The sequence below is a fragment of the Stegostoma tigrinum genome, chromosome 9, assembly GCF_030684315.1.
Source record: "Stegostoma tigrinum isolate sSteTig4 chromosome 9, sSteTig4.hap1, whole genome shotgun sequence".
Classification (NCBI taxonomy): Eukaryota; Metazoa; Chordata; class Chondrichthyes; order Orectolobiformes; family Stegostomatidae; genus Stegostoma; species Stegostoma tigrinum.
Genome location: NC_081362.1, coordinates 31,438,669 through 31,465,747, shown reverse-complemented (window position 1 = coordinate 31,465,747; position 27,079 = coordinate 31,438,669). Strand labels below are relative to the sequence as shown.

General features: G+C 44.0%; 1 protein-coding gene across 2 annotated transcripts in view; it reads right to left on the bottom strand.

Annotated features, from left to right (window-relative positions):
- serac1 (serine active site containing 1) overlaps positions 1-27,079 on the bottom strand; it is a 266,772-nt gene that overhangs the window by 140,297 nt on the left and 99,396 nt on the right. The window contains exons 8-10 of one of the 2 annotated variants that reach the window (XM_048536593.2): positions 16,246-16,359; positions 4,602-4,764; positions 4,172-4,322 (exon numbers count right to left, since the gene is read on the bottom strand). In XM_048536593.2, coding sequence (XP_048392550.1) covers positions 4,172-4,322; positions 4,602-4,764; positions 16,246-16,359 — 428 coding nt within the window. Of the gene's footprint in view, positions 1-4,171; positions 4,329-4,601; positions 4,765-16,245; positions 16,360-27,079 lie in introns of both variants that reach the window. The other variant, XM_048536595.2, reaches the window with a different exon arrangement.

Here is a 27,079-nt window from a genome sequence, read left to right as displayed (position 1 = left end):
GCTTTGAAGAACACATGGGAATATAATATCATTACAAACACTGAGATGTGACAGAAGGAAGGATAGAACTGGCAGCTCAACATTCCAGGGTATAAAAGTAAGAGAGGTGGGGCATTCTGTTGTTAGTAAAGGAAATCATCAGTGCAGTAATGAGGAAGGATGTCACAGACGGATTGTCAAATGAGGCCATCTAGGTAGAGGTCAGAAACAAAAAAGGGGTGAATACCTTGCTGGGATTATACTACAGTCTCCCAACAGTCAGAAGGAGATGGGGTGCAGATGTGCACGCAAATCACGGAAAAGTATGAGAAAAACAGGTTTCAGTTGGAGCGGACTTGAATTTTGCTAACATTAATTGGAATAGCCTTAGTGTGAAACAATTAGATTAGGTGGAATTTCTGAAATTCATCCTGGAGAGGTTTTTCTGCTAGTATAAAAACAGTCCAACAGGAGATGAGGCAATGCTAGACCTAATCGCGGGGAATGAAGCAGGTCAAGTGGTCTTCGATGTTGTGGCCATTTCGGAGACAGGGACTTCGATGTTGTGGCCATTTCGGAGGCAAGGATAGAGCAGGGTCAGGAATGGATGTTGCAGGTCCCAGGGTTTAGATCTTTCATTAAGGTCAGGGAAGGTGGTAAAAGAGGGGGAGGTGTGGCTTTGTTAGTCAGGGACAGTATACCGGTTGCTGCAAGAACTTTTGATGAGGACTCGCCTACTAAGGTGGTATGGGCTGAGGTTGCCGAGGAAGGTTTGTCGACTGAGTCAGTATGGGTGGAAGTTAGGAACAGCAAGGGAGCAGACACTCATTGGGGGTTTTCTACAGACCCCCAAATTGCAGTAGGGAGATCGAAGAGCTCATAGGCCGGCAGATTGTTGGAAAGTGCAAACGTAGCAGGATTGTTGTTATGGGTGACTTCAATTTTCCCAATATTGATTGGAACCTCCTTAGTGCAGATGGTTTGGATGGAGCCGTTTTTGTCAGGTGTGTTCAGGAAGGTTTCCTTACTCAGTATGTGGATAGGCCGACGAGGGGGCAGGCCATTTTGGCTACTGCAGGCTTCAGCGAGACATTGACAGAATGCAGAGCTGGGCTGAGAAATGGCAGATGGAGTTCAACCTGGATAAATGCAAAGTGATGCATTTTGGAAGGTCGAACTTAAATGCTGAATATAGGATTAAAGGCAGGATTCTCAGCAGTGTGGAGGAACAGCGGGATCTTGGTGTTCAAGTTCACAGCCCCCTCAAAGTTGCCACCCAGGTGGATAGGTTGTTAAGAAAGCATATGGTGTTTTGGCTTTCATTAACAGGGGGGGTCGAGTTTAAGAGCTGCGAGGTTTTGCTGCAGCTCTACAAAACCCTGGTGAGGCCACACTTGGAATATTGGGTCCAGTTCTGGTCGCCCTATTATAGGAAAGATGTGGAGGCTTTGGAGAGGGTGCAAAGGACTAGAGGGCTTGTCTTACGAGGAGAGGTTGACTGACCTCAGACTTTTCTCTCTGGAGAGAAGGAGAAAGACAGGTGACCTGATTGAGGTGTACAAGGTAATGAGAGGCATGGATAGAATCGATAGCCAGAGACTTTTCCCCAGGGCAGGATTGACTGCCACGAGGGGTCATAGTTTTAAGGTGTTAGGAGGAAGGTATAGAGGAGACGTCAGAGAGACGTTCTTCACCCAGAGAGTTGTGAGCGCATGGAATACTTTGCCAGTGGTTGTCGTGGAAGCGGAGTCATTGATGACATTTAAGCGACTGCTGGACATGCATGTGGACAGCAGTGAATTGAGGGGAATGTAGGTTAGGTTATTTTGTTTTTGGATTAGGATTATTCCACGGCACAACATCGTGGACCGAAGGTCCTGTACTGTGCTGTACTTTTCTGTGTTCTGTGGTTAAATTTTCAGTGGGCAAGCATTTTGGGAACAGTGACCATAACTCGAAATTTCACAGTCATTATAGAAATAGATAAGGATATGGCAGAACGTGAGTGTCTACGCTGGGGGGGAAGGCTGATCTCTGTTTCACTGGATATCTGGCAAACAGGTGGGAGCACGTAAAAGCAGGGAAGTCTACATCTGAGAAGTGAGAGTCTTGTAAATTTGGCATAGTCAGTATTCAGGCTCCAAGAGTGACGGTCAAGGACAAGAAGTACAGGGAACTCTGAATGTCTAAGAAAGGGAACTAGCAAAGCATATGTTAGATACGGCGTATTAAAAACTTCAAAGCTACAGAGAATGGGGATATTTGTGGAGCTCCTCCTCCAGTGAATTGTCCACTCTATTCATAACTGGATATGGCAGGACTAAAAAACTTACGTGTTATCTGTTGGTTGGAGGACGACAGATGACCATAGAATCCCTACGGTGTGGAAACATGCCCTTCAGCCCAACAAGTCCACATCGACACTCACAGCATCCCACCCAGATCCATCCTCCTACATCCCACCTAATCTATACTCTCTAAACACTATTGGCAATTTAACATGGCCAATCCAACTAGCCTGCACATCTTTGGACTGTGAAAGGAAACCAGAGCACTTGGAAGAAGCCCATGCAGACATGGGGGTGAATGTGCAAACTCCACACAGATAGTCACCGCTGGAATCAAACCAGAGTTCCTCACGCTATGAGATAGCAGTGCTAACCACTGAGCCACAGTGCCGGCAACTGTCTATCACTTGTTGTTTATGCTGTTTGGCATGCTAGTAGTCCTGTTTGGTATCTTCACCAATCTGACATATCATTTTCAGGAATGGTGGCGCTCCTGGCATACCATCCTACTCTCTCCATTGAATCCGGGGTAATCCCCAGGCTTGATGATAACGGTTGAGTTGGAACATGCCAGGCTAGGAACTCGCAGATTGTGTGCAAGTATGATTCTGCAGCTGTTGACAGCTCATGGCACTTCATGGATGCCCAGTCTTGAGTATTCTCAATTTGAAGACACGACTTCATCTACACAAGGGTTGTGATGTAGTCACTCTTTCCAGTACTGTCATGGATAGATGCATCTGCATTAGGTAGATTCAAGAAGGTGAGGTCAAGTATGTTTTTCCATCTTGTAGGTTCCCTCACCACCAGCTGCAGTCCCAAACCTGCAGCTATGTCCTTTAGAATCTGAACAGCTCAATCAGGAACACTGCTGCCGAGCTACACTTGGAGGTGGACACTGAAATCTTCCACCCAGGGTATATTCTGCACCCTTGCCACACACAGCGCTTCCTCCAAGTGTTTTTCAATATGGAAGAATACTCATTCATAGCTGAGGGAGGAAAGTACATGGTAACCAGTAGGAGGCTTCCTTACCCACATTAAACTGATGCTCTTGGGGTTCAAAATCAAGGTGAGGACTCCCAGCAACACCCTCCTGAGTGTATACCACTATGTCATCATCTCTGTTGTGATTTTAGGGATAATACATTTGCATGAATGCAAGATTAGCTAATTCGGAGGAAACAGTTGGGAGAGATTGGTCATTTTCAGCAAGGAAACCTGCAAATAATGGAATACTGCAGGGATAAATGTTGGGGCCTGAAACGTGTGTGTCAATTAACTCTCTCCACAAATCTCCTTACAACATTTCTCTGTGCTAACAGTACAAGGTAGAAGTGCCCTATTAAAAAGGATAGATTAATTTACTCAACCCATATTAAAACAGCTAAGCTGCATGCAAAGGGAATGCAAATCAGAAAATTTATAAAGTGAATTAAATTATAAATCACAAAATCCCTACACTGTGGAAACAGGCCCTTCGGCCCAACAAGTCCACAGTGACTCTCTGAGCATCCCACTCAGACCCATCCCCCTATAATCCATCTAATCTACACATCCTTGAACACTGCAGGCAATTTAGCATGGCCAATCCACCTAGCCTGCACATCTTTGGACTGTGGGAGGAAACCTGAGTACCCGGAGGAAACCCATGCAGACACGGTGAGAATGTGCAAACTCCACAGTCGCCCGAGGGTGGAATTGAACCCAGGTCCCTAGCGCTGTGAGGCAGCAGTACTAACCATCTGCCACTGTGCTGCCCCAGGTTTATAAAGTAATGAACTACACAACTGGATGCAGAATGTCAGGAACTGTAGTCTTAAAAGGTGAAATTTTTAAATGGCTTCCCTAATCTAACTTGCCAAAGGTCAATTATTTTGAAAGAACAAAAAAAATACATTTACCTGGTTCTATACTGAGGATGAAGAATGTACACTCCATCCTCATACTTTTCTTTCACGGTGTCCCTGTCAAAATTAGCCAAGGCTCTTGCCGCATGTGAAGCCTGAATAACATGTGGTGATTTCATTCCTTCAGCAAGTATACCGATCCATCCTACAACTCAAGAATTCTGAGCCTTAGATTACGGAATACATAGTTTGTAATATGAGTAAGAAAAATACATTTAGCAATATGGATAACTGCACAATATGTCGAAGTCAATTGCTAAAAAGTAACCTAAATACAACAGATATCGAAAACTGAATAAAAGTAGCTGTAATAAAGTAAAGGAGGTATCTTTATCACAACTACGTGAAATGCATTAAATAGTAAATTAATCTTAATTCTTTTCAAAATAATTAGGAAATCTGACATAGGACATGTTCTCCGTACCTGACTGTGCCAAAGCTGAGTGAAGATGTTCATGTAAAGCCAAATTTCCAATTGTTCGAATGATATTTCTTTGAATTTTCGGACAATCTTGACGCAGCTGATATATTTTCTGAAGCAACTGCAGACCTCCATTCATTACAATCTTGTCACAGTGGCTCGGAACCTGATATTAGTGCAAATTCAAAGTGAGTCATTTGAGAAACTTGTACAAATACAACACAGACAACATCACACAGCAAAATGATACAACATTACACAGAAAAGATCTGCCTTTTCAAACTGAACTATGAATTAGAATTGTATTTTGTGCAACAATTCCCCAATCAACAATACGTCCAAACAAACGCACCAGTCAGTACCATTCCTGTCCTACAATGTTCTTCCAACGCTGCAACATCCTTTTGGCGAAGCACGGTAGCTCAGTGATTAGCACTGCTACCTCACAGCACCAGGGACCCAGGTTGAATTCCAGTCTCAGGTGACTGCGTAAAGTTTGCATATTCTCCCCACGTCTGCATGGGTTTCCTCTGGGTGCTCTGGTTTCCTCTGATAATCCAAAGATGTACAGGTTAGGTGGATTGGCCATGCTAAATTGTCCATAGTGCCCAAGGATTTGTAGGTTAGGAAGATTAACCATGGGAAATACAGGGTAACAGGGTGATTGTGCATGGGATGCTCTTCAGAAGTTAAGTGTGGACTCGATGGGCTGAATGGCCTGTAGGGATTCTTTGATTCTCCCCTGAAAATTTTAGTTACCAATTTAAAATAAGGCACTACTACTAGCACAAATCTACATACAAGATTATTTTAAAATAACACAGAGGAGAAACAGATGCCACTTAAATATTACAAAGCTGAAAGCTTTGAACAATGAACCTTACAATTCTGTTGAGTAAGCACAAAGAAAATGGGTTAAATGTTGTGACCTTCAGATTTTCAGAACGCACACTGGGGCCCTGTGAAGGTCCTGACAGATGATATAGGATCTGAAAGGGTTAAGACTGAGGAATGCCGAGATCACTATCCACTAGAATAATGTAACATAGACTTGTGAGCAGAACAACTTATGATCTTGAAAGCCTGAGGTCTAACTCCTCAACATTTCTGTAACAATGTCGATTGTATTGATTCATCATTTATTAGCGTGTAATAACCTACATCTTGTTAATGACAAGAGATTCTTCTGGTTAAACCAGGATATGTTTTCTCTCCAACACTCTGTGTCAAGCTGTCCCTGTACTTTCTTACACTTGAAGATGGTGTAAGCAATCTTCATCTTAAGCAGCAGTTCATAAACCATAATGGGTAGGCCTGCCAAGCGATGGCACAGTGACGGAGGTTGTCATCAACAGTGCCATCAAGCAGCACATGCTTCGCAAAAATCTGCTCCCTGATGCTCGGTTCAGATTCTACCAGGGCCATTCAGCTCCAGAGCATCCCCAATAAGAAATAATCCACTGCCCCTTCACCTTCAATGAATTCAATCCTAAGGCTTACTATTGACCAGAAACTCAGCTGGAATCATTATAGACTAGAAATACTACAGCCAGTAATTCACCTGACTCCCCAGAGGCTGTCCACCATCTACAAGGACAAGTCAGGAGCATGAATAAGTGCAGCTCCAATAACACTCAAGAAGCATGATCCCATTTGGGAGTGTTAAATTGGGCAAAATAACGGCAGGTGGAACTTCATCCTAACAAGTACAAGGTGATGCATTTGGGAAGTCTAATAAGGGAAGGATATACACAATTAATGGTAGGTCCCTAGGCAGTACTGAGGAACAAAGGGACCTTGGTGTACAGTCCATAGATCCCTGACGGTGTCAGCACAGGTCTGTTAAGTAGGCATATGGAATGCCTGCCTTCATTAGCCATGGTGGAGAATATAGAAGCAAGGAAGTCTTGTTATAACTGTTAAAGCTATGGTTAGGCCATAGATGGAATCTCGTAAGCAGTTCTGGTCACCATACCATTGGAAGGGCACAACTGCACTTGTGGGAGTACATAGGAGATTCACCAGAATGTTGCTTGGGGCAAAAAGTCTCAGTTATAGAATGAGACTAGATAGGCCGGGTTTGTTTTCCTTGGAGCAGAGGAGGCTGAAGGAGTATCTGATAGAGGTATACAAAATTACGAGAGGCATAGGCAAATTAGACCACGAGAATTGTTTCCCCATAACACACGTGTCTAAGACCAGAGGGCACAAGTTTAACGTGAAATGTACACAGATCATAGAACATTACAGCGCAGTACAGGCCCTTCGGCCCTCGATGTTGCGCCGGCGTTTGAAACCAATCTGAAGCCCATCTAACCTACCCTATTCCATTACCATCCGTATGTTTATCCAACGACCATTTCAATGCCGTTAGACCTGGTGAGTCTACTATTGTTGCAGGCAGGGCATTCCATGCTCTTACTACTCTCTGAGTAAAGAACCTACCTCTGACATCTGTCCTAAAAAATCACCCCTCAATTTGTAGCTATGCCCCCTTGTACAAGCTGACGTCATCATCCTCGGAAAAAAGACTCTCATAGTCCACCATATCTGACCCTCTGATCATCTGGAATGTCTCTATTAAGTCACCTCTTAACCTTCTTCTCTCTAATGAAAATAGCCTCAAGTCCCTCAGCCTTTCCTCTTAAGACCTTCCCTCCATACCAGGCAACATTCTGATAAATCTCCTCTCCACCCTTTCCAATGCTTCCACATTCCTCCTGTAAAGCGGCGACCAGGACTATATGCAATACTCCAAGTGCGGCTGCACTAGAGTTTTATACAGCTGCAACATGGCCTCATGGCTCCGAAACTCAATCACTCTAACAATAAAACCTAACACACCGTATGCCGTCTTAATAACTCTATCAACCTGGGTGGCAACTTGCAGGGATCTATACACATGGATACCTAGATCTCTCTGCTCATCTACACTACTAAGAATCTTACCACTAGCCCAGTATTTTGTATTCCTGTTACTCCTTCACCTCACACTTTTTCACATTAAACTCCATTTGCCACCTCTCAGCCCAGCTCTGCAGCTTATCTATATCCCTCTGTAACCTGCAACATCCTTCCGCATTATGCGCAACTTCACCGACTTTTAGTGTCATCCGCAAATTTACTAACCCATCCTTCTATGCCCTCATCTAGGTCATTTACCAAAATCACAAACAGCAGTGGCCCCAAAACAGATACTTGCGGTACGCCACTAGTAACTGAACTCCAGGGTGAACATTTCCCATCAACCACCACCCTCTGTCTTCTTCCAGCTAGCCAAATTTCTGATCCAAACCACTAAATCACCCTCAATCCCCTGCCTCTGTATTTTCTGCAATAGCCTACCGTGCGGAACGTTATCAAATGCTTTACTGAAATCCACATACACCACATTAGCCACTTTACCCTCATCCACCTGTTTAGTCACCTTTTCAAAGAACTCAGCAAGGTTTGTGAGGCATGACATACCCTTCACAAAACCGTGTTGACTATCCCTAATCAAATTATTCCTTTCTAGATGATTATAAATCCTATCTCTTATAGTCCTTTCCAACACTTTACCCACAGCCGAAGTAAGACTCACTGGTCTATAATAACCAAGGTTGTCTCTACTCCCCTCCTTGAACAAGGGGACAACATTTGCTATCCTCCAGTCTTCTAGCACTATTCCTGTAGACAATGATGACATAAAGATCAAAGCCAAAGGCACTGCAGTCTCCTCCCTAGCTTCCCACAGAATCCTAGGATAAATCTCATCCAGCCCAGGGGACTTATCTATTTTCACACTTCTCAGAACCGCCAATACCACCTCCTTATGACCCTCAACCCCATCTAGTCTAACAACTTGTATCTCAGTATTCTCCTCGACAACATTGTCTTTTTCCTGTGTGCATACTGACGAAAATATTCATTTAGCGCCTCTCCTATCTCTTTGGACTCCACGCACAACTTCCCACTACTGTCGTTGACTGGCCCTAATCTTACTCTAGTCATTCTCTTATTCCTGGCATACCTATAGAAAGCCTTAGGGTTTTCCTTGATCCTACCCAGTTCACAGGAAACCTGAGGAAAAATATATACCAGCTTCTGGGTGAAAATATGTGGAAAGCACTGCCTGAGACTGCAGTTGAAGCAGGTACTCATGCAATCTTTGAGAATCATCTGTATGAGCGCTTAAAATACTCCGGCACAATAGGCTATGGACCAAGAGCAGGTAAATGGAATTAATATAGTCTGGTGTTTACTTCTCAGCGTAGACACAGTGGACAGAAAGGTCTGTCTCTGTGCTGTATGACTGTACGACTCTAATGACAAAGCAGTCCACCTGTAGTTACAAGGCATAGAGACTCTAGTCTGCGCTATGCACAAGATGTACTGCAGAAATTCACCCAAGATACTCAGCCATCACCTTCCAAACCCGGTGTCAGATCCTCCTACATCATGGGCAGCAGAGGCAAGGGAACATCATCATCTGAAAATTCCTGTCTAAGCTGCTCACCATCCTGATTTGTAAATATATTGTCCCAATGACATTTCGGCATCCAGTGCTTTCAGCCATTTCTTGATATGACATGGAATATTAAATTGGCTGAAGACAGGCAAATATTATAGAACATAGAAAAGTACAGCACAGTACAGGCCCTTCAGCCCACGATGTTGTGCCGTCAAATAATCCTTATCCAAAAATAACCTAACCTACATTCCCCTCAATTCACTGCTGTCCATGTGCAGGTCCAGCAGTCGCTTAATGGTCACTAATGACTCCGCTTCCATGACTACCACTGGTTAACTATTCCATGCGCTCACAACTCTCTGGGTGAGGAACCTCCCTCTGATGTCTCCTCTATAGTGGTAAAACAGTCTGGTGTCTTGGTTTCAATTGTCATTCAAGGCAACATAGCCAGCTGATAATCACACAATTTCAACAAATACCTCTGAACAAGTCTTAATTTGAGTTTTCAGAACTATGAACACGTACACCATCTTGCGGCATTATCATCTTTTCCAGGTGTACTTTTTCTACCCTATCATCATCTTAAACAGGGAAAATGTCTGATTATTCCACTCAAAGTTTAACCATTTTCTTCTTTTAGCTCGTCTTTCTAACTAGTGATCAGTCTCATTAGGCACCTTAGCAGTTAGGAAATGGTGTTGGGGACCTCCACCAGAAAGCAAGATGGATCATCTACCGGGCACTTCTGGCTGAAGATTGTTGCAAATGCTTCAGCCTTAACATTTGCACAGACATGCTGGTACCACCTAATCTTTATGAGGACATCTGAGGAACCTCCTGCTGAGTTGTTCAGCTGTCCACAACCATTCGGAACTGGACATGGTGGGCTGGCAGAGCTCAAATCTAATTTTTCAATGTGAAGTTACTTGGCCCTGTATATTACTTTTTGTTCATGTTGCTTACCTTCAAGGAATCCTGTATTGCAGCTTCATCAGGTTGATGCTTGTTTTTTTTAGGTATGCTTGATACTGCTCCCAGCATGCACTCTACATTAAACCAGGGTTAAGCCCCTGGCTTAACAGTGATAGTATAGTGAAGGATATGCTGGACCGTGAGGTTACGGATTGTGTTGGAAAACAGTTCTGCTGATGGCTCACAGTGTTTCATGAATGTGCAATCTTGAGATCTTTTGCATTGTGGAGGGTATCCTCATGAAAAAGTGAAACTTCACCTCAGGAAGAATATGCGGTTGTCAACAAAGAAAAGACAGAACATTGCCATTCTTACCGATAATATCATGGACAGGTGCATCTGTGTTAGACAGACTGATCAGGACGATACCTAGTACTTTTAGCCCTGTTGTTGGTTCCTTCACTACCTGCCACAAACCTAATCTGGTACATGTGTCCTTTAGGACCTCAGCTTGGTCAGTAGTGATGCTGTTGATCCACTCCGAATGATGGACTATGAAGTCTTGCTGATGTACATTTTGTGCCCTTGGCATTGTCAATCCTTCCTGCAAGTCGTAGTCGGCATGAAGCAATGCTAATTCATCAGCCAAAGAGATCGTGATGTGTGACGGACAATTCCTTGCTCATATTTCGCTGATACCATGCGACTTTGTGGAGTCTGGAGTAAATGTTGAGGATTCCAGAGCTGTTGCCTCTGGCTATGTACAATTGTGCTGCCATCTCTGCTGGTCTGTCTTGTCTGTGGGCCAGGCCATTCCCAGGGATAGCAGCAGTGTTTTCTGGGACAATGCCTGTAAGGTGTGGTTCCGTGTGTATGTCTTTATCTATGGCTTCATTAATGTTAATTAGGTAGACTTTGCAAAATTTACAAAGGTGGTTTGCCATTGGTTGTTTCTGATGCCAGGTCAATGACCAGTTTCATTCCCTTTTTGAGGCTGTTGATACAACTAAATGTCAGATGGCAATTCCTTCTCTAAAGGACATTAGTGAATCAGAATTTTTTTACACCAATCAACAATGGTTTCATGGTCATCATTGGAGTTTCAGTTTGAATTTAAATTCTACCATCAACTGTGGTGCAATTTGCAACAGCGTCTCTGTATTACTAAACCAGTGACAATACCACTTTTTTATTCACACATGGCATGGGCATCACTGGCTGGCCAACATTTATTACTGGAAGAATTGCCACTGCTTTAAATCAGAGACAAAAATAGTAATTGCTGGCAAAGCTCATCAGGTCTGGTAGCATCTGTGGAGAGAAATCAGAGTTAATGTTTCAGGTTGAGGGATCTTTCCTCAGAAGAGTCAACTCAACCCAAAACGTTAACACTGATTTCTCTCCTCAGACGCTGCCAGACCTGCTGAGCTTTGTCCAGAGGGTGTGTGGACCTGGAATGTCCTGCCAGCTGGATTGTTGAGGTGGGTTACTTTTTTTTCCTTTCTTCATTCATAGGGTGAGGACATCGCTGGCTAGGCAGCATTTACTGCCCATCCCTAATTGTGCAAAAGGCAGCTAAGAGTCAACCGCTGAGAGTCTGGAGTCACATTTAAACAACATCAGGTAAGGATGGCTGTTTCCTTCCCTGAAGAGCATTAGTGAACTAGATGAGTTTTCCCAACCATGGACATAATTAGACTCTTAATTCCAGATTTTTTTTTAACTGAAGTCAAATTCCACCATCACTGGGCCATCAACTCCCCCTTCACAAACTTTAAAAAGTAGTTTTGCAACTTTCCTTCAATTGCTCAGCTGGTAAAGCAGAGGACTATAGTGTGTAGGTTCACAGCAGCAGGGACCCAGGTTCGATTCCAGTCTCGGGTGACTGTGTGGAGTTTGCACATTCCCCCTGTGTCTGCGTGGGTTTCCTCTGGGTGCTCTGGTTTCCTTCCACAGTCCAAAGATGTGCATGCTAGGTGGATTGGCCATGCTAAATTGTCCATAGTGTTCTGGGAGGTGTAGATTAGGTGTGTTATAGGGGGATGGGTCTGGGTAGGATGCTCTGAGGTTCAGTGTGGACTTGTTGGGCCAAAGGACCTGTTTCCACTCTGGGGATTCTATGAGTATGAACACTTGCAGCGTTTATAACATTCAAGAATATGGCCCAAGTGTGGGAAAGTGGGAGTTGTGTAGGTAATTTTATATTTTTGATGGACTAGATTCAATAGGCCTCGTCTGTAATATATGATTCTATAATTCTACTTGAAAGTGACAGTGACTGTCTTAACGTGAAGGCCCTTTTTGACTGAGTGTGGTATCAAGGAGCCCTGATAAAACCTCTCTCCAGCATAAGGTCAGGTCTTGGGGGAATGTCTGCTGATAACTGGCACGATACATGGCGACACAGTGGCTCAGTGGTTAGCACTACAGCCTCAAAGCACCAGGGACCCGGGTTCAATTCCAGCCTCGGGTAACTGTCTGTGCGGAGTTTGCACATTCTCTCCGTGTCTGCGTGGGTTTCCTCTGGGTGCTCCGGTTTCCTCCCACAGTCCAAGGATGTGCACACTAGGTTGATCGGCCATGCTAAATTGCCCGTAGTGTTCAGGAGTATGTGGGTTATAGGGGGATGGGTCTGGGTACGATGGTCCAAAGGGCCTGTCTCCACACTGTAGGGAATAGAATCTGATCTAATCTAATCTAAAACTGCACAATGTTCATTTGTGAGTGCTCAGATACTGAAGAAGTCTATGCCCAAATGCAGCAAATGGATAATTATTCATTTTAATTGACAAAGTAGAAATTAACATTCATGCCAGGCAATGATAATCTCCAACAACAGAGAATAAAATCATCAACTCCTTGAAATTCGATAGCAGAACGTCATAAGGAAGAAGCGGTGATACATTTCAAAGAAAAGATGCTGTGTTGGCATGGACAGGAACTTGCAGGTGGTGATGTTCCCATGAATCTATTGCCCTGGTCCTTCGGGGTGGCAGTTCTTAGAATCATCGCAGAATCCCTACACTGTGAAAGAAGGCCATTTGGCCCATCGAGTCTACACTGCCCCTACGAAAAGCATCACGCAGAGATCCCTACCCTATCCCTGTAACACTGCAATCTTTTCCCTCATGGCTAATTCACCTAGCCTATACATTTCTAACACTAAGGGAAACTTAGTATGGCCAATCCACCTAACCTGCAAATCTTTGAACTGTGGGACGAAACAGGAGCACCTGGAGGAAACCCGTGCAGACATGTGGACAATGTGCAAACTCCACACGGTCGCCCAAGGCTGGAATTGAACACAGGTCCCTGGCACTGACAGGCAGCAGTGCGAACCACTGAGCCAACGTGCCACCCAAAGAGAGGTTGAAGAAGAGAGTTCCTCATGGTAACCTCAGGTGGTGTGGGAACTGAACCCATGCTTTTGGCATCACTCTGCTTTGCAAACCAGCTATTCAGACAACTGAGCTAAACTGACCCCGAAAGTTAATGATAACAAAGTGTGGAGCTGGATGAACACAGCAGGCCAAGCAGCATCATAGGAGCACAAAAGTTGACGTTTCAGGCATAGGTCCTTCATCAGAAAAGGTAGTGATGGTAGATTAGGAAGATGCTGCTACTGTGGTGGTAGAGGGAGCGGATTTGTGGATGTGGTGCCAATTGGGGCGGGGGGGGGGGAGGGAAACTGCTTTAATTAACTGCTTGATTTTATTGTAAAATATACTAAAGTTCATTGAAAAGCTTTTTTTTTTATGAGCAGCACAGGCAAATCATAGTAAGCAAGGATATACAGATCAAAATGACTTAGAGGCATACAGGCACAGGCCATGCACTCGGCAAGACCAACGTTAGCAAGATCGTCATTTTTTGAGGCCAGATAGTCCATTCAACAGTCTAATGATGGCAGGAAGAAGCTATCCTTGAACCTGCTTGTGCATATGTTCAGGCTTCTGTATCTTCTGCCTGTTGGAAGAGGTTGGAGGAGACCATTTCCAGGGTGCAATGGATCATTGATGATATTGACAGCCTTCCAGCAGCAGCGAGCCAATTAAATGCAGTCCATGGATGGAAGAGTAAGCTGTGCACATCATCTTCTGTAGTTCTTCCGGTCCTGAGTAAAGCAGTCGCCGAACCAGGGCATGCCAAATTTCCTAGGCTGCATGAGGAAAAAGGGAAGTTGTTTTGTCTTGTATTGAATGGTGACAAGCTTCTTGAATATTGTTGGAGCCGCTCTTTTTTCTTGTTGAAAATGGTCATATAGCTTGGTACTTGTGTAGCAGAAATGTTAATTTCCACTTACCAGTCCACACCTGGATGCTGTCCACACCTTGATAACAAAGTGTGAAGCTGGATGAACACAGCAGGCCAAGCAGCATCTCAGGAGCACAAAAGCTGATGTTTCGGGCCTAGACCCTTCTTCATCCAGCTTCACACATTATTACCTTGGATTCTCCAGCATCTGCAGTTCCCATTATGTCTGCTGTCCACACCTTACTGCGTCTGGACATGAACGGATCAGTATCCAGGGAATTGTGAATGTTGTGAATATTGCACAATCACCAGTGAATTTCTCCACTCCTGAACTTGTGATGGATGGAAGTTCATTCATGAAGCAGCTGATACTACCCTCAGGAACAAACCTACAAAAGATACAGTCATCTTTCTTTTGTATCAGGTATGACTCCAAGCAGTGAAGAATGTGCAATTAAGGGCAATCAGTCTCACATCACCTCAAATTCAGTTTTTCTGTTCAAAGGCCATATTGAGGTCAGGAGCAGAGTCCTGGCAGCACCAATGCTGAGCATCAGTAGGTTATTGCTAAGTAAGTTTGGTCTAATGGCACATTTGATGACATCTTCCATCACTTTACTGGTGATAAGAGTAGACTGATAGGCCAGTAATCAGCTGGTTGAATTTATAGAAGGGACATACCTAGGCAATATTCTACATTGTCAGGTAAATGCTGCCAGCCGTTTCTTGATATCATGTGGTGCATCAAATTAACTGGAGACTGGCTTCTGTGATGCTGGGGTCCTTCCAAGGTGGCCAAGATGAACGATCCACTTGGCACTTCTGGTGGAAAACTGACATATTCGGCCTTATTTTTGCACTGATGGGCTGGGCGCCCCATTATTAAAGATTCTTAACCCAATTCTTGTAGTTTTGTTTCATTTCTTCACAAAAATTTTTACTCTATCTTTTTTTCTACTAGGATTGTAGTGTTACCTTTCTTGATTCTGAGCTCTAGCTCCTCTCGGACCTCTATTCTCTCTTGCACTACAATTAACCCAATAATTGCTTCAAATGATATTTACTGGAGGTGGGGTCATGTTTGGCAGATGACGATACTAATTTGACCATTCTGATCCCATTATTCAACAGTTTTCCAATATCCACTGTCAAGGCTCACCTCTTCACTTTGGCAGATTATGAGGGGACAACTATCATCCAGACGACTGCGTTCTGGTTTTCAGAATTAATGCAAGGAGAGAAGAAGCTTAACAACTACATTCTCTAAATGGTAATCAATGTTAATCAGCTACTTAAATGAAGCTCAGTGCTTTTGTTGAACACATACTGTCAGTGTGAGGATAAAATTGACCTAGAAGGGGCTCTTGTGCACTGATAATGATCCTAGGTCTGTGCTAAGAGGCCAAGGTTAAAGTCTCACCTGCTCCAGAAGTGTGTAACAAACATCTGAGGAGGTTGATTAGAAAATATAAAAATTAATTCAAACTCTCGAAAGAGATTTGAATGATTGAACAAATTGTGTAGTTAGATAGCCTTTGTTGTTCTTCCAATCTAATCTAGTAAATCATAAAATCCCCACAGTGTGCCAACAGGTTATTCAGCCCAACAAGTCCACACTGACCCTCTGAAGAGCATCCCACCCAGAACCATCCCCTAAACTATCCCTGTAATCCTGCACTTCCCATGGCTAATGCACCAAACTTACACATCTCTGAACACTATGAGCAATTTAGCATGGCGAATCCAACTAACCTGCACACCTTTGAACTATGGGAGGTAGCCGCAGCTCCTGGGAGAAACCAATGTAGACATGGGAAGAATGTGCAAACTCCACTCAGACAGTTTCCCCAGGTTGGAATTGAACTAAGGTCCCTGGCATTGAGGCAGCAGTGTTAACCACTGCGCTACCGTGTCACCCATGTTTCTTGATAATAGATTCTAATACGTTAAAATGCTTAGTTTTATCTCTTTAACAAAAAGACAGAATAATTTTATTCAGAGCCTTCAGGGAAAATAACAGAATTTTACCTTAGAATGTTCAGCGAGTGCTTGAAGACAAAATGATTCAACCTTCTCAGATGGAACAGAGCTTAGGCTCTGTGCATATGGAAGCCCATTTCCCCCAAAACACCATAAGCCTCCCTGAAACACAAAAGATTAAATAACTTTATTCACATTCTTTAAATACCTTATAATGTTATTGCATTCCTCTTCTGCTAGTGTAGTTTTCTTTCAATTCATCCTGTATCTTCGTAGCTGTTTAAAAATAGCTTTTAAGTCATGAAGGACATTGCACTATTTAAATAAAATATAGGTGAACTCCTTAGAAATTCCCTTTATCATGCATCTCAAGAAGCTGGTTTGCTAAGCCTCTTACAAAATTTCCTGCCTCCTGCCTCCTTCCTTTGCATTGACCAAGCATGCGTATACTTTACCAAATCAATGATCAAAAACAAAAACCTTGCTTTTAACACTTTGGGGTTTCCACTGGTGGTAAAATGTTCCAGTTTCTGTAAAAGGTTTTTGAAGCCCTTGACTACATGTAGATAAAATAAAACTATCCCTGCCAAAACCACAGGCAACAAAAGTGGAATATATTTTCAACATGCAGAAGCATATGCACTTCATGTTACATTTCAAAAAGCCCAGTTTACTAAACACAACTGGTAAATATGTAGTAAACTTTTTTGTTTTCACAATTTAGCACATGAATGGTAAAACCTTTTCAGATACATTTGGAGAAGCAAAACTTTCAAAATAGTGAGTTAAAAGTGTGCAAAATTATGTACGCCTGTGTGAAACAATGTTTCTTACCTATGCAAAAAAATTTACATAAAGATATTTTGACAATGGGGAATTTGGAATCATGATTTTGAATTAACTTTTATTTATCTAATTAGTAAGAAACTGAGGTGTGATTTCCAGTCTGCATATGCAGCAAAAATGTGGAGACAGCAAAATATTTTTGTCAACAGTGCATTCTTATTCAAGTTTTTAAAGGAACAGAAAAGCTGGTGTGCTTAAGATAACCATCAAATCTATAGTAAAAGGAAAAAAATAACATTGTTTTATAAAAGAGGGAAACTAGGTATTCTGATGTGGGACATAAACATCAGCAGAAATCTAAGGGACAAGTGGCCTGTTCCTAAACTGGGGTCTCGACTGTGTAATTCTACCTTTGCAAAAAAAAGCTCCTTCATAGATGATGTGAGGCTAATGTTTGATGCAATTAATGAGATGTGAAAAACAGAGGACTGTTGAAGTTCAAAGTTGAACATGGTGGCAGAAAAGGAGTGATTGACTGAAATGAACAGTGACTGTATAATGAGGCAAGATGTAAGGGGAAAGGCAATGTAATCAGAAAATAGGAGGCTTAAGAGATTTTTGACAATGATAAACATCAAGTTTATTTCTGAGGAGAGAGGCAAAAGTAGAGAGGAAACTTTATTGAGTCAAAACTTGAACCAAGTTAACAAGGTGGGCAATTATTGAAAGACAAAGTCAAGAACTGTGGATACTAGGGATCGAAAACACACCAACAGAAATTGCTGGAGAAATTCAGAGTCATCAGAATGTAACTTTTCAAGTCTAATTACCCTTCTTTAGAACCGATAGCAGCTCGGAAACGGTGTTTTATGCAGATGATGGGGGTGAGGCATAAAAAGGACTAAGCAGACAGATGGTGACAGAGCCCAGGTAGGGAGAAGAAAAGGTTAGGCAGACAACAGTCACTGACAATAAATCATGCGAGGTGAGAAGCTAAATAACTGATCATGATGATGGGCAAATGACATAGCAGGAGGCATTCATGCTCTAAAATTGTTCAACTCAATGAGCTCTGAGGCTGTAATGTCCCTCAGCTAAACACTAGATGTTGTTCTTCCAGTTTGCATCAAGTTGCTGGAGCACTGCAGCAGGCCTGACATAAATATTGGTGTGAGAATACTATCGTGTGCTTGAAATGGCAGGCAACTGGAAGCTCAGGGTGATTTTTACAGACAGAACATAGGTGACATCTATGTAGAAACCTGATTTGAGTTTCATCTCTCCAGTGTTGAGGGGATTCATTCCTTCACCTGGGAGGTGTGTATAGACCCTTGGATAATGAGGAGGTAACTGGACAAGCTTTGCAGCTACTATGTAGCGTGGGAAGATGTCATGAGGGCATTGGCAGGTGTTGGCAGTGGAGGGGGAGTGAGCCAGGGTTGTCGCAGAGGAAAAAGTCCTTGCAGAATGTTGACAATGGAGGGATAGGTGCGTCTGGTGGTTGTATCCCACTGGAGGTGACAGAAGTGGCAGCTAACAGTCATATAGCATGGATAGCCCAACTATCCATACCAACCAGGTTTCCTAAACTTAACCAATCCCACTTGCCAACATTTGGCCCACATCCCTCTAAACCTTTGCTGTTCATGTACCTGTCCAAACGTCTTTTATATTTTGCAATTATACCAGCATCTACCACTTCTGGCAATTCATTCCATACACGCACCACTCTGCAAAAATAAAACTGCCTGTCAGGTCCCTTTTAAATCTTTCCCTTCTCAGCTTAAACCCATGCCCTTAAGCTTTCTCAAGAAATTAACGTACAGGAATTGAGCATAGTGCACTGACATAGATACAGAACTGGTTGGCAAACAAGAAGCAAAGAGCAGGAATAAATGGGATCATTTTCTTAGTGGTAGTCAGTGACTAGTACCACAGGGAACAATGCTTGGCCCTAAGCTATTCAAAATATACGTTAATGATTTACATGAGGAAACAATATGTAACACCTCCAAGTTTGTAGGTGGCACTAAGCTGGGTAGGAGGGTGAACTGTGGAAGGGAAACCAGATGCTTCAGGTGTGATTTGGACAAGTTCAGTGAGTCTGCAAATGCATGGCAGAAGAAGTACAATGTAGATAAATGTGAGGTTATCCACAACTGGTAGCAAAAACAAGATGGCAGATTATAATCTGAATATAGATGAGAAAAAAAGGAAAGTACAAGGAGACTGGAGTGTATTTGTACACCAGTTGCTGAGTGTAAGTACATAGCTGCGGCAGGCAATAAAGGTGGTAAGTGGCATGCTGATCTTCATTGTAAGGAGAACTGATTACCTGAGTAGGGATTCTTGCTGCAGATTTACAGGGCCTTGGTAAAAACCATATCTGGAGTATTGTGTGCAATTCTGCTCCTCTTATCTCAGCAAAGACATTCTGACTTTGGAGGGAGTGTAATGAAGGTTTACCAATCTGATTGCTGTAATGGTAAGATTGACAAATGGAGGCTGTATTAGTTGGGACTATATCCACTGGAATTGAAAAGTGGTGGTAGCGGTGGTGTGCATGTTAGGTGGGGAGGGTGCAGATATCTCATCAGACTACACAGGGTGAATGCAAAGGATGCTCCAAAGACTACAATGTCTAAAGCCACGAGTCACGGCGGCTCAGTGGTTAGCACTGCAGCTTCACAGCGCCAGGGACCCGGGTTCAATTCCAGCCTCGGGCGACTGTCTGTGTGGAGTTTCCACATTCTCCCCGTGTCTGCGTGGGTTTCCTCCAGGTGCTCCAGTTTCCTCCCACAGTCCAAAGATGTGCAGGTTAGGTGGATTGGCCATGCTAAATTGCCCACAGTGTTCAGGGGTGTGTGGGTTATAGGGGGATGGGTCTGGGTGGGATGCTTCAATGGGCAGTGTGGACTTGTTGGGCCGAAGGGCCTGTTTCCACACTGTAGGGAATCTAAATCATATGGGGTAGAGGTAGTAGGAATGGCAGATGCTGGAGAATCTGAGATAACAAAGTGTAGAGCTGGATTAACACAGCAAGCCAAACAGCATCAGTGGAGCAGGAAAGCTGATGTTTCGGGCTGAGACCCGCCTTCAGAAATGCAGGAGGGGAAGGGGGGTTCTGAAATAAAAAGGGAGAGAGGGGGAGGTGTATAGAAGATGGATAAAGGAGAAGATAGTTGGAGAGGAGACCAACAGGTCAAAGAGGTGGGGATGGAGCCAGTAAAGGTGAGGGTAGGTGGGTGGCATCATTGTGGCACTGCAGGAGGCCCAGGATGGATGTCGTCTAAGGAATGGGAGGGGGAGTTGAAATGGTTTGCGACTGAGAGGTGCAGTTGTTTAGTGCGAACAGAGCGTAAGTGTTCCGCAAAGCGGTCCCCAGGTGGGTGGGAGGAGGTGTATTCTAGGTAGCTGTGGGAGTCAGGCTTGAAATGGATATCAGTTTCCAGGTGAGATGGAAACACAGAGGTCCAGGAAGTACAGAGAGGTATCAACGATGATCTAGGTGAACTTGAGGTTGGAGTGGAAGGTATTGGTGAAGTGGATGATCTGTTCGAGCTTCTTGTGGGAGCGCAAGGTGGCGCCGATACAGTCATCGACGTAACAGAGGAAGAGGTGGGTTTACAGCCAGTGTTAGTACAGAAGAGAGATTGTTCCACGTAACTTAAAAAGAGGCAGGCATAGGCCCATTCGGGTACCCAAGGCCACACCCTTTGTCTGTAGAAAGTGGGAGGAATTGAAAGAGAAGTTGTTAAGGGTGAGGATGAGTTCGGCTAAGCAGATAAAGGTGTCATGGAGGGCGAATGGTCAGGCCTGGGGGACAGGAAGAAGCAGAAAGGGCCTTTCGGCTCTGCATGGCGAACGCAGGGGAATAGGGGAATAGGGACTGGACGTCTTGGTAAAAATGAGGTGTTGGGGACCGGGGACTTGGTAGTTTTGGAGGAGGTGGAAGGCGTGGGTGGTGTCACGGATATCGGTAGGGAGTTCCTGGACCAAGGGGGAGAAAATGGAGTCGAATGCTGTAAGCACTACTCCTGCCCCTACACCTACCCCCACCCCACCCTCACCCCGCAAGAACAAGCAAAAGGGAATCCCCCTCATCCTCATTTACCACCACACCATCCTCCAGATCCAACGCATCATCCTCCAACACTTCCGCCATCTGCAATCCGACCCCACCACCAAAGACATTTTTCCCTCCCCACCCATATCTGCTTTCCGGAGGGACTACTCTCTCCGTGACTTCCTTGTCCACTCTACACTCCCCTCCAGCCCCACCACATCCGGCACTTTTCCCTGCAACCACAGGAAGTGTTTCACCTCTCCCCTCACCCGCATCCCAGGCCCCAAGAAGACCTTCCACATCAAACAGATGTTCATCTGTACATCTCCTAATGTGGTATACCATTGCTGATTTTCCCATTGTGGCCTGCTCTATATTGGGGAAACCAAGCGGAGGTTTGGGGGCCACTTTGCGGAACACCTATGCTCGGTTCACACTAAACAACTGCACCTCCCAGTCGCAAATCTTTTCAACAGCCCCTCCCATTCCTTTGACCACAAGTCCATCCTGGGCCTCCTGCAGTGCCATAATGATGCCACCCGAAGGTTTCAGGAACAGCACCTCATATTTCGCTTGGGAACCCTGCAGCCCAATGGTATCACTACAGACTTCATAAGCTTCAAAATCTCCCCGCTCCCAACCACATCCCAAAACCAACCTAGCTTGACCCCGCCCCCTAACCTGTCCTTCCTCCCACCTATCCCTCGTCCCACCTCAAGCCCCACCCCCATCTCCTAACTACTATCCTCATCCCACCCCCTTGACCTGTCCATCCTCCTTGGACTGACCTATCCCCTCCTTAACTCCCCACCTACCCTCACCTTTACTGGCTCCATCTCCGCCTCTTTGGCCTGTCTGTCTCCTCTCCACCTATCTTCTCCTTTATCCATGTTCTATCCGCCTCCCCCTCTTTCCCTATTTATTTCGGAACCCCCTTCCCCTCCCCCATTTCTGAAGATGGGTCTTGGCCTGAAACGTCAGCTTTCCTGCTCCCCTGATGCTGCTTGCCCTGCTCTGCACCTTGTTTTCTCTCTCAAGGATATGGAGTAAGCCTTTTAGGACTGAGAAGAGGAGAAATTGCTTCATCCAGACAGAGCGGTGAGCATGTGGTATTATCTGCCACAGTGAATGATTGAGGCCAAAACACTGAATATCTTCACAAGGGATTTCGATATGGTTCTTAGGGCTAAAGGGAAATGTGTAAGTTGGGAAAGCGTATGGTTGAGAAAGTGGGAAGAGCAGCACCAAGTTGGATTATTAGCCATGGTGATACTGAATGGTGAAGCAGCTTGCAGGATTGAAATATTCCTATTTTCTACATTTTGGATGGCTATGGAAAAGACTAAGGTGACAATTTAAGAAAGAATTATCAACTAGGGGAAGGCCAATTTCAATTAGATTAGATTCCCTACAGTGCAGAAACAGTCCAGATAATTTGGAATCAAAGGGTGGGAAATAGAACAGTGGCTGAACAATATACTGCCTTGAATGCGGAAGCTGGTGGGGTAGAAAGTGAGGGCCCAGGGTCCATATTGGTGTTGTGGGAGGGAGAAGAGTGAGGACAGAAGTGCAGGAAATGGGTCAGACGTGGCTAAGGGCCCTGTCAACCATGGTAGTAGGGAATCCTCGTTGAGGCAAAAAGGGGGATATTTTTGAGGCACCTCTGCAGAAGGTGGCATCAGCTGAACAGATCTGACAGAAATGTGGGAAGCAGGAGAATGGAAAGGAGTTCTTACAAGAAGCAGGGTGTGAGGATATATAGTTCAGAGAACTATGAGAGTTGGTGGGTTTGCAACGGGTATCAGTGGCCTGTTTATTCCTAGAAATGGTAACAGAGATGTTCAAGAAGGTAAGGAAGAGGCCAGAAATGGACCAGATGAAATTGAGAGCAGGATGAAAATTGGAAGCATAACTGGTATTTTTTCCCAATTTCAGCTCTGAAGAGAAAGTGGCACCAATGATGTCATTGATGTACAGAAGAAAAAGTTGTGGGACAGAACCCAAGTAGGACTGGAACAAGGAATGTCCAAATACCTCACAGAGACTGACATAACTGTCATGTGGGTACCCATTGCAATACCTTTGATCTAATGAAACAGACGGGAGTTAAAAGAAGAAATTGTTTTAAGTGAGGACAACTCAGCCAGGTAGAGGCTGGTGGTGGTGGCTGGGGATGGCTCAGGCTGCCTATCCAGGAAGTAGTGGAAAACCGCAGGAGTACTCTGATGGGGAATGGATGTCTCAAGGGATTACACATACATGTTGAAAAGGAGATGGCTGGTGCTCAGGCTGGAAATTTTGAAACTGATGTAAAACATCAGAAGACTTGCAGATGTAAATAGGAAGGGACTGGATGAGAGGAGGAAAAAAATAATTGAGTCAAGATTGGAAGGAATAAACTCTGTAGAGGAGGAACAGGCAGAAACAACGGGTCTGCCTAAGCGGTCCTATTTATGAATTTTGGGAAGAAGATAGAAGTAAGCTGAATGGAATTGGGGGACTTTGAGCTGGCAGGCTGAGAGGTAAGCAGGTAGGGGAGGGCATGGAGGTCCCCGGATGCCATGAAGTTCATGAGAGTGTGGACACAATAGCCTGATGTTCAATGGCAACATCACGGTCTAGGGGACATAAGAGGCGGTGTCCAAGAGCTGACGCTCAACTTCAACAGTTTGGAGGTCAGTATGCCAGACAACAACAGCAACACCCCTGTTGGCAGGTTAATTTTCACCTGTTTCCAACCCTCTCCTTCCACTTGAATCCATCTCACTGGCCTTTTACTTGCACTTGACCTGTTCATCGAAAACTGTCAACTTGATATTGGTCACTTTTACTTTTCTGCTCCCCTCACTTAACTCTTTCTGAACTGACTGCACTCCATGCTCTCAGATCCAATCCTGACTTTGTAAGCAAATCTGCTGATAAGGATGGTGACATCAATTCCTTCCTTGTGCGGATGTATTATAACAGGAAGTTCACTGGCATATTTTGTTTAAGTCTTATGACCATCAATTTGAAAAACCAGGATGCCTTTATTGCCACTTGCTCTCTAATTCATTTCAACAATATCATCCATATTTCATTCATTAATTGAGAACCTATTTTATGATATTTTATAGAATTAACGATGTCAAAAAATGTAAGGTCACATGGGTTATCAGTTAGCTTTCTTCTAGATTTCAGTGTAATTAATTCATCTACCTTACATTGAGGATCGACTGAATTAAGTTAAATATATTCAGTTTGAATGCATCCTTGAGAGATGAATTCACAAAGCACAGCTGCATAAAAACAGAGGACTGAATTCTTTGGACACCATGGAAAAAGAGTGGAGGCAGAAGAAGCAACTGGACCAGGAAATTTCCCAATCATTCCTACCTCAGGGAAGTTTCCCCTTCAATCCATTTGGAACTCGATCAACCCCCTGCAGCCCATCGAGCCAAACAATGTCTGACTTATGCAATGTCCAGTATATTCTTGCTCTCTCAGCCTCCACCACTCCTCTATCCCTCTATCTATTATCGACCATCCATCACCTCCTCCTGTGAGTCAGGAAGACATCGGAGTCAGAGGCCACAGTGACAAGATGACACAGATGAAATCCCACAGATGCTTCTGAAACCAATCCTGTCTGTCTTCAGTCGCCTAAATCTTACGTACGCTTCCTTTTTCCTCTTAGTTAGTCTCACAATTTCACTTGTCATCCATGGTTCCCTAATCTTGCCATCTTCTATCTGTCATTTTCACGGAAACATGTCGCTCCTGCACGTTCCCTCTTTAAAAGCCTCCCACATATCAAATAAGCCTCCCACATATCAAATGTCAATTTACTCTCAAACAGTTACTCCCAAACTACATTCCCCAGATCCTGCCGAATTTAGGTATAGTTGGCCTTCCCCCAGTTTAGAACTCTTCCTTTAGCACCACTCTCATCTTTGCCCATGAGTATTGTAAAACTTACAGAATTGTGGTCACTATTTCCAAAGTAGTCCCCTGCTGTAATTTCAACCACCTGGCCTGGCTCATTCCCCAACACTAGGTCCAGTACAGCCCCTTCCTGAGTTGGACTACATACATACTGCTCTAGAAAACCCTCCTGGATGCTCTTTACTAATTCTGTTCCATCTTGACCCCTAACACTAAATGAATCCCAGTCAATGTTGAGAAATGTATGTGTTGGCATGCGCAATGAAGAAAAAATTGATATCCTGACTGATGAACGGCACTGTAATTAAGCGTACAAGGCAGCAGGGTGGAAAAATCCACAGATTATTTAGCAGATGTGCAGATAATTTCAAAAGGTATGCTGGAGCTATGAGCAATTGGAGTTAATTGCTCCTTTGTTAAATTCATTCATGGGATGGGGGTAGGCCAGCATTAATTACCCATCCCCACTTTCTCAGAGGGCAATTAAAGGTCAGCCACATTGCCGAGAGTCTGAAGGCCATGACATGGAGGCCAGACCAGGCAAGGATTGCAGTTTCCTTCCCTAAAGGATGTTAGTGAGCCAGATGGGTTTTTCCTGACAAGTGACAATAGTTTCATGGCCTTCATTAGAATCTTAGTTCCATATTTTTATTGAATTCAGATTCAATGAAATGATGGAATTTGAACCCGGAACATTACCTGGGCTTTCTGATTAATAGCGCAGTGATAATACCACTAGGTCACTGTCTCCTTCCGTGGCCATAAAGATGTTTACTTCTTCACTCTATAACTGAAGAGATAAGGGATTTAGAGTAACTGTATTTACTCAAGGATAGCTCTAAAATAGGCCCAGAGCATATACATCTGCTCATCATTTCAGTTCAGACTTCCATTATTTTATTTCTATTTTTCTAATTTTTGGCTTGGAGAGATAAAATTGAGAATTGAACTTTGAGCATTAACTTGTTTTGGGAAGGAAAAGACGGCAATCAAACTTACGTTTGAGCTTGGGTACTGGCCTGTAAAGATGACTACAGGTTAATTATTATCCTAAGAACACTATCGACACCTTGGCAGCAAGATCTTCTAAGCTCACGACTGGCAATTGGTTGGATGTTGAATTGATCAATCAGAGGCAGATTGGTGCTGGCCAGCCAATCTCAGAGAATATTAGTAAAAGCAAGGACAAAAGAAATGAACCAGTTCTGACTGGGGTTTTAAAGCTTCTGGACAATGCTGCTTTTTTTTGCTCTCTCTTTCTTTGTTTTCACGCATTGCCGATTTGTTGGTTGTTCTGTTCAGAAAATACCGCTCTCTAAGAAATGGATGACTAATTCTACAAGTCAACGGTCCTATTTGCATGAATCAGTGACTTTGGAATTCAAGCAAGACCTACAGATTATCTGCATGTCAAAAATTCCATTAATCATGGATTTCCGAAGGCCTGGGTACTCATCATAAGACTGCTGAACTGGCAAATGACAATTCCTTAAGTATTTCTGATAATAAAGTGTGAAGCTGGATGAACACAGCAGGCCAAGCAGCATCTCAGGAGCACAAAAGCTGACGTTTCGGGCCTAGACCCTTCATCAGAGAGGGGGATGGGGAGAGGGTTCTGGAATAAATAGGGAGAGAGGGGGAGGCGGACCGAAGATAGAGAGAAAAGATGATAGGTGGAGAGTATAGGTGGGGAGGTAGGGAGGGGATAGGTCAGTCCAGGGAAGACGGACAGGTCAAGGAGGTGGGATGAGGTTAGTAGGTAGGAAATGGAGGTGTGGCTTGGGGTGGGAGGAAGGGATGGGTGAGAGGAAGAACAGGTTAGGGAGGCAGAGACAGGCTGGGCTGGTTTTGGGATGGAGTGGGGGGAGGGTCTAGGCCCGAAACGTCAGCTTTTGTGCTCCTGAGATGCTGCTTGGCCTGCTGTGTTCATCCAGCTTCACACTTTATTATCTTGGATTCTCCAGCATCTGCAGTTCCCATTATCACTGATACAATTTTAACCTCCTTATGTACTTCTATTCATTTATCCTTTAAATTATGTCTGTCAGTGTGTGGGTAGGAACTCTGGTTAAAGAAGACTGAGCTTGGATCATTGACATTAAGTAC